This window comes from Coptis chinensis, chromosome 2 (assembly GCF_015680905.1).
Source record: "Coptis chinensis isolate HL-2020 chromosome 2, ASM1568090v1, whole genome shotgun sequence".
In the NCBI taxonomy this organism is placed as follows: Eukaryota; Viridiplantae; Streptophyta; class Magnoliopsida; order Ranunculales; family Ranunculaceae; genus Coptis; species Coptis chinensis.
Genome location: NC_141457.1, coordinates 66,826,653 through 66,834,917, shown reverse-complemented (window position 1 = coordinate 66,834,917; position 8,265 = coordinate 66,826,653). Strand labels below are relative to the sequence as shown.

Genomic DNA, 8,265 nt, shown 5'->3' with positions numbered 1-8,265 from the left:
ATGATAAAGAAAGAATCAAAATGACATATCTCTAAGAGTTACATTTTGGGTCTAATCTTCCCATAGCCTAAAAGGAAATTTATCTCTGATAAGATATGATCCAGATTCAGACTTCCAAGAAGAGAGGACTCCTAATAGGAAATCAGAGTCTAAAGAGGGAAATAAACTCATAAGCGATGAGGTTAACTCTAAACCTAGGACTCCTAAATCTCCTCCTATATAAACAATAGGAATTCTCTCTTAGAAACTACGTGCAATAGGGTTAGATTCTTCTAAACATATATGAAGATATGTAGGCAGCCGCAAGGCGGTTCAACCCTGATCATTCAATCATCTCGTCCCTTTTCTATAATTAATCCCAAAGTTCTTCATCACACGACATATAGGAGGATCGTAGGATACTCAGAAAATCCCCTACAATATGCATGATACATAGAGAGAGAAAATCTAAATTACCTGTGGCTCACTAGTCACAATCTGAAGAGGTAGAATGTCTTGCCCTATTTACCACATAGTTACCGATTAATTATTACACTGCCTACAACTCGGCACAAATAATGAAATGCAATAAAAATGGATCATAGGATATGGATACACTACAACATAAAAAACATTTAAAATCACTCCATAAGTGATGTCAAAAATATACGACGTCACTTTTGCAAGTGATGTAACTGGTGGCGACGTGAAAAGTAAGGGTTTTCCACATCACTTTTTAAACGATGTCCACAAATGATATTACTTTACATCACCTTTTAATTGATGTCCACAAGTGATGTTATAACTTTGCATCACTTTTTAATCGATGCCCACAAGTGATGTTATAACGTTTAACATCACTTTTTAAATGAAATCAATAAGGCCGATTAACATCACTTAAGAAGTGACGTTTCATTCAGATTCCAAATTACTTGTAAAGTGATGTGAAATAACTCTATAAATCACTTTAAAAGTGATGTCCCATTTATCAAAATAATAATAATAAAAAAACTTGTCAATATCATCCCAATATAATACCATTTTCCAGGTCATTTATCATCAAATAAAGATAAAACGTATCTTAAAATCACATTCATCACACAAATATCATTTCCAATTACAAATATTACACTATATACAAAAAATTGTAAGGAGCCAACATATACCAACAAAATCTAATTTGCAGTACCGAAATAAGCAAAAGAGAACCACAGTCACCCAACCAAGAACCTATCACAGCCTGGCTTGATGCAATCAATTTAATCCAAGAACCTATCGCAGCCTAACAAATCACTCTGTTTTCTTTTTTCTGCAGTATGAAACATTGTACTAGAAAATCAATGCAAATTTTATAAAAGGAAAATAAACCCTAAACCCTAAACCCTAAAATAAACAGACGGAACATCCGCATAATAGAGTACCTGAATGACAAAGGAAGTTCTACGAAGATCGAGTCCAACCACATTGCCAAAAGTTGGTTGAGGTTGACTTACAATAAAAAGCGTTGTCGCCTCTGTTTTCTCGCATCACTAGCGGAGTAATCTAAAACTTGTGTCCGCCTGAAAAAAAAATATTTAAATAGTTGTTAATGATTTGGGCAAGAAACACCAATAAGTGCGTAAGCCGCACCAGTGCTTCAGGAAGTGTAAGAGAGCACCTCTTCATTACCTATCAACATGCTCAAAGACGGCATCTAAAATCTTATACAAGTCCTTGAATACAAACAGGATAACCATTACCTTGATTTTGCCATCAAGCTGTCCATCAAGTGCAATAAACTACACAATGTGGGACACAAATCCTCCCACGGATCCTTCCTCTACTGTTATCAAGAAGGTGTGTTCTTTGCATAGCTCCCTCACAAGCTTGATATCAAGGGGCTTGCAAAATCTTGCATCTGCAATAGTTACATGAATGTCAAGGCTGGCAAGAAGAGTTCGAGCCCTAAGGCAATTTTGAACCATCACCCCGTACCCAAGCAGAGCAAGATCTTTACCCTCTACAAGAACCCTGCCTTTTCCAATCTGGCAACCAGTAGAACCAGTGTCATGAGCTATGCCAAAGATATATCAGCTGTAAGTTCACATGCTGACACGCCCACACAAAACAGGGCGTGTGTTATGGAAGTCCATACATGAAAGACATTGTACGATAATTACCTCCGGGGGTATTCTATTGCATTAAAAGTCGCTTCATCCCACCAACAACACCTCTTGGATAGCGGAAGCAAATGGGTCTATCATCTACATGGGCAGCAGTCACCACCATGTTTACAAGCTCAACCTCATCCGCTGGAGCCATGACAATCATGTTTGGCAAGCATGACATGAATGTGATATCAAATGCCCCACCAAGCATGGGACCATCAGATCCAACCAGTCCAGCACTTGAAATTGCAAACCGCACTGGTACATTTTGCTGATCCACATCATGGACAACCTAAGACCACAACAAAACGTTGAGGGAGGGAGATAGAGTGTTACTTCCAACTAGAAGATTTTAAAAATATAGAACGGAGGAAATCAAGAAGTAACCATGCATTTTATATATATTCTATGCAAGAAATACTTGTGTATCCATTTGGGATATTAAAGCAAGTATGTTAAAGCACTAGAATATGAGGCATCATGATATTGATGTAGTGGATCCAATATGTGAAACTATCCAATATTTGTGCATGGAATTGTTCGATCAGTATGGTACAGATTCTACTTGCATATAAAAAGGAAAGTGGAATTTGGTTGTTTTTTGTTGGCATAGAAATATCACATTATTACTTTTAGAATATTTGATTTATTTCACGACAGAAGTTACTTTATCCCTAATCATGACTTCTTTATCCCTCACCATAAGTATTTAATGAGAAAAAAATTTCATAGAGAAGGCAAAGTTATATTTTCTTGCCTACAAGCTCGAAAATATTCCTGTTGTTCCAAGTAGATTAAGTAGAACCAGTAGTTTAGCATAGATATAACATTGCAGATGTCATCGGAAGTCTCTAATTAATCAAACACATGCTCAAGTTTAGAATAATAAGAAGGATAACCTGATCATAAGCTCTCTATAGAAATGTGGATGGAACAACACAGAACGGCTTCAGTCCCCCACAAGACAAACCAGCAACAAAAGTCATTGCATGTTGCTCAGCCATCCCCACATCAAAAACCTATCTGGGAAGCTTGCATGAAATAATTGAAGTGATGGATCCATTTCCATGCCCGCATGAACAACCACAAGTTCTTTGTCCCTCTTGCACAACAGAAATGGCATGAGATTGAACCAGCTCCAATCCAGTAAATTCGTGATGAAAAACCACTCCAATATGCTCTAAGGAAAACCGAGAAGAGTACCTTAGCAGCCTCTCTAAACTTTCGAAAAGGATTTCTTGGATTGGAGCTTGCTAAGAGTAGTAGATAAAGCATCGATTGTTATCTTGGAGCCCTCTTCTAGCTTTGGGTGTAAAGAGTGTCGGCTGTCATTTAAGATCACTACCATATTGAAATCCAAGTATTCAGCATTGCTCGTTGCCTCATTCCTTTCTTAAAGAACCACTCCATATAAGTCGCATTAACCGTTCCATCAAGGCAAATCTCACGAAGCTCATCAAAGAGCTCGTTAAATCTCTCAAATTACCCAACTCAAGGAACCCGAGAAATGAGATTATTATAAACAAGGGAGTCGGTTCCATGATCCTTATTGAGCATTTCTCTAAAAGGTTCATAGCATCGAAATCCTATCCGCCTCGGCAAAGCCCTTTTGTCAAATGGCGATAAGTAGCAGACGGAGGACCAAAGGGGGCATTAGCAAGAATATGAGCATAGACATCGAGAACAACATCGACTCGACCAGCATCACAATGGGTATTAATTAGAACATTATAAGAAACAATATTAGGAACTATATTGGACTGATTAAAGAAAAATTGGAATAGACTAATTACCTCTTTATACCAAGTAGCGCGATACATTGAAGCCATGATAGCATTACAAGTGAATACAGTAGGGCGAGTGTTGGAAAAAACAGCATGTCTAGCACATATTTTGCAGGGGTTTCCAGAGATTCTGCAAGGAATTCCATTGGATCCATACATAAAAAGATACTCACCACCTTTTGACGAGTTTGAGGTCGACTGTTGTGTTCTACCTCAACGTGCAACAACAGTATTTCCTGCAATTTCAGGACCCTCCATTTTCATTGTAACATCTGGACAAGGGACAATGCAAAACGAATCATCCAAAGAACGAAGAATTAAAAAGGGCGTTGTTATCTTTGTTCCTCACCGACACCCGATAACCATAGCTTGTATATCCGACCTACGCTTGTATAGAAATGGCATAAATAGCAAGTTCTTGTGAAATGAGAAGCACCATTATAGTTTTGTATCTTATAAAGTCGGTGTTGTTTCTTACTCTCAGTATCTGCCTCTTGTATCATCACCTTGTAAAAGTACCAATCACATATACTACTAGAAAAACATTTTACCCAAAATACCATACTACTAAGAATAAAGATTACATCGAAAGAGTTTCATACTTGTCTTGTAGTAATATCTTCTCTTCATTTGATCTTCTCTCAACTTCTCAAGTTATCTAGTGGTAACAAATAGTAGGCAAAAGGGAATTCACAGCATGTCACTAGCACGTATTAAAGACTGGACTCTATTGTGAAGACTAAGACGAGGACCAGTGAGTGCAGAAGTGGAGTCGGGTAAACGAGGGGCATTTGGATCTGGGCATGGGCTTGGGGCAGATGGGTCGCGGCGAAGAGCGTGGAGTGGGGGTTCGATACGGTTACGACGCTCTATTGCGGCTTCTTCGACGGAAGAGTATGCAAATGAATGCGTAAAAGTGGCAGTGATGGAGGCTAGGGTGGTATTTTGTGTGGGTTTGGAGAGAGGTGATGATCTTTGAAGTAGGGATTGGAGACGGTAAACAGTCATGGTGATTTGCAAAACAAACAGGGTTGGGTTTGGAAGCGAGAGCGAAGGGTAGTGGTTTAGGGCTTTAGAAGGATTTTTCCTCCTTTGTTGAACTTGAACTAGTACAACAAAAATTTCGTCAAATACCAAAATTTAGGATTTTTCGGTTAACATTTCTTGAAATTTCAGAAATTCCAAGAAAAAATTCCTAAATGTTTTTTTTTTCACTACAACACATACACATATATATATTATAAAATTAAAGGGATACACTGAAAGTCTATGCAACATTTTGGTAGAGTACTCATGTCAGACAAGTTATAAGCCCATTTAGCTAGATCATGAGCCTCACCATTAAAACATCAAATTTGCGGTTTTTATTTCTAATTTTTGTTTAAGGCTAGTCGAGCAAATGGCTGGTTAATTTCTATTTAAACTAATTTTTCGATGGTCTTTAGATTCTAACTAGGGAAACCAAAATATATTCAGTAGAAAAAATTGCGGTCTTTTATTTTTTATTTCTCATTTAAGAGCGGCTAGTCTAGCAAACCAATCACGCGCCTGTTTCATTTCTATTTAACCTAATTTTTTTTAGATGATTTTTTCTAACTAATTAACTTAATAATTAATAGGTATATCAATAATAACACTTCTGGAAATCACATCACAAGTGATTTCGAAAACTTGGCAAAGTCACTCTTAAAGTGATGTTGAATACATAGATATTACATTACTTTATAAGTGACACGGTGAGTGACGTAAAAAGGTGTTACTATATCACTATCACGACATCACTTATTAAAATGATGTTGTACAACTCTACTACATCAGCCTTCCAAATAAGTGATGTTAAAAAAAAATTGTAATAATTATTACATCACATGCTGAGAAAAGTGATGTCATAGTTTTCATATGACATCACTTCGCTGAAAGTGATCTAAAATTAGTGATGTCATATGTCATATTTGTTGTAGTGATAGCTTTAAACTTCACATTTCAATATGTGTTTTGCAAGTGCCGAAACGAGTTCAGAAAATTTAGAGCAATTGAAAATAAGTAATGAATGAACATAAATAGACATGCTGGCAAAACATAAATGGACCTCTCAAAGTCTTAATTACGTTATTAAGAAAAGGGATTTATACAAGCCTAGGAGGAAAGAGATAAAGAACTCTCACTACTTTCTTTATGAGTGTGGTATTCTAGTGACTTCCGATTGCCTTCTTTTATTGTGAAGTCTCACAAAACAGAGAACGATGGGACTAGTACGTGTTCCGTGCAACATTACCGATCAAAATCAGGCAAAAAATTAAAGGAGGCAAGTCTCTAAACAATTTGGGCCATGATAAGGCTTCAGTTTCGTGTCTTTTAGAAGTATACCCACTGACCCACAAACTATTCACAGGTCCTATAAGTATATGGAATATAAGGGGTACTAATGAAGTGAGAAGAGAAAAAGAAATAAACAGGATGAGGTTGGATAAGAAAATTAGCATTTTTGGTTTACTTGAAACAAAGTACGTCTCCACAAGTTTGATCACATTAGGCGTATCTGTTGCTCTCAATGGAGTTATGTGGAAAACTATGATAGAAGTCCAGCTGGTAGAATATGGATTTGTTAGGACCCGGCCCTTTCAGATTAGTGTCCAAAAGTTGAGAGGAACAGATCAGTTGATACTTGATACACTGTAAAGTTAAGTATCTTCCCTCTAATGAAGATTACTTACTCACAGCGGTGTATGCTAGTAATAAGTTATCTGAGAGACAAGTTCTTTGGAAGGATATAATGGCTATTCAGAATACTGTGCTGCTACCATGGTGTGTTGCGAGGGATTTTAATAACATTTTGGAAGCCAAGGAGAGGAGTGGTGGGGAACTTATGCACCCAAAGGAAGCTATAGATTTCAGATTATGTCTCCAAAACTCAGGGTTATTTGATTTGGCTTTTAATGGATTTTACTATACATGGTCCAATAAGTCAATCGGAAGAAACATGATTATGACAAAGATAGATAGATGTATGGTTAACAATCTTTGGGACATTCGATATCCTTTTATTTCTGTTGAATTCTTGCCACATGGGGTCTCAGACCACTCTCCATTTCTTTTAACCTGGCATGACTTCAAAAGGAAACCTTCACCTTTCAGATTTTGCAATTTTTGGGTATATCAGGAAGAGTTTCAAAGTATGTTAAATGAAGTTTGGGAAACCTTTATTTGCAACAATCCAATGTATGTGTTGATACATAAACTCAAGATGTTAAAAGATAAAGTGAGACCTTGGGCTAAAAGGAACTTCACCAATCTTTATAGACAGATGGAGGATGCCAAAAATACATTACATGATGTGCAAGCCCTGCTGCAAACTCAACCTCGTGATCCTTTTCTTGGTGAGAAGGAAAGAATAACACTTAAAATTTATACTGATTTGGCTAAGACAGTGGCCATTGATAGGGAGCAGAAATACAAGGATGAATGGATGAAGGATGGTGACAAGTGTTCAGCTTTCTTTTTTAATTCTATTAGAGAAAAGAGAGCAAGGAATGGAGTTTGGTCCTTATCTTATGCACAAGGAGTTACAGTCACCAGCTAGGATGGAATCGCTCAAGTCATAGTTGATTATTATAAGCAATTGTTGGGAACAGAGGTAGAACCTATCAATGATGTAGAATTTTTCTGGAATTTGCAAGTACATGCAGAATGTGGTACCAGGAACTGTTTACGATTAGTTAGAGACTGAAGTGACTGACTTAGAAATAAAGAAGGCTCTTTTTGATATGCAAGACAATAAGACCCAGGTCCAGATGGTTTCAATCCATTCTTCTTCAAAGCTTTCTGGGAGACGGTACGTAGGAGCCGATTTCACTAAAGCCATCCAAAATGTGTTCAGAACAAACAAACTACCAAGAGGAGTGAATGCTACTTCTTATGTCTTATCCCCAAGGTAAGTAACCCCTCTAAAGTAGAAGATTTTATACCGATAGCTCTCTATAATACCACATACAAATGCATCACTAAAATACTTACAAATAGACTAAAATCCATCCTCTCTGACCTTATTCACCCTACCCAGTCTGCCTAGCTTCATTGCGGAGAGATCTATACAAGATAACATTCTTTTATCTCATGAACTTTTGAGAGGTTACGATAGAACACATGGGCCTCTAAGGTGTTCAATCAAACTTGATATAAAAAATGCATATGATATGGTCAGCTGGAATTCTATTTTACACATGCTTAGCTTGACATGTTTCAATTTCCGCCAAAGATCAAACAATGGATAAAGCTGTGTAATTCAACACCTTCATATTATGTTTTGGTAAATGGGACTCTAGAGGGTTTCTTTTCAGGAGGAAAAGGGTTACGAC

At 37.1% G+C, this 8,265-nt stretch overlaps 1 protein-coding gene and 1 pseudogene across 1 annotated transcript; one reads left to right on the top strand and one right to left on the bottom strand.

Annotated features, from left to right (window-relative positions):
- Positions 1-1,643: 1,643 nt before the first annotated feature.
- LOC147517288 (1-deoxy-D-xylulose-5-phosphate synthase, chloroplastic-like) lies at positions 1,644-4,918 on the bottom strand (annotated as a pseudogene).
- A 1,765-nt stretch (positions 4,919-6,683) lies between these two features.
- On the top strand, positions 6,684-7,490 carry LOC147517287 (uncharacterized). Its single transcript, XM_086593545.1, has one exon. It carries the CDS (start codon positions 6,684-6,686, stop codon positions 7,488-7,490), a length of 807 nt encoding a protein of 268 aa, XP_086449671.1.
- Positions 7,491-8,265: the final 775 nt, after the last annotated feature.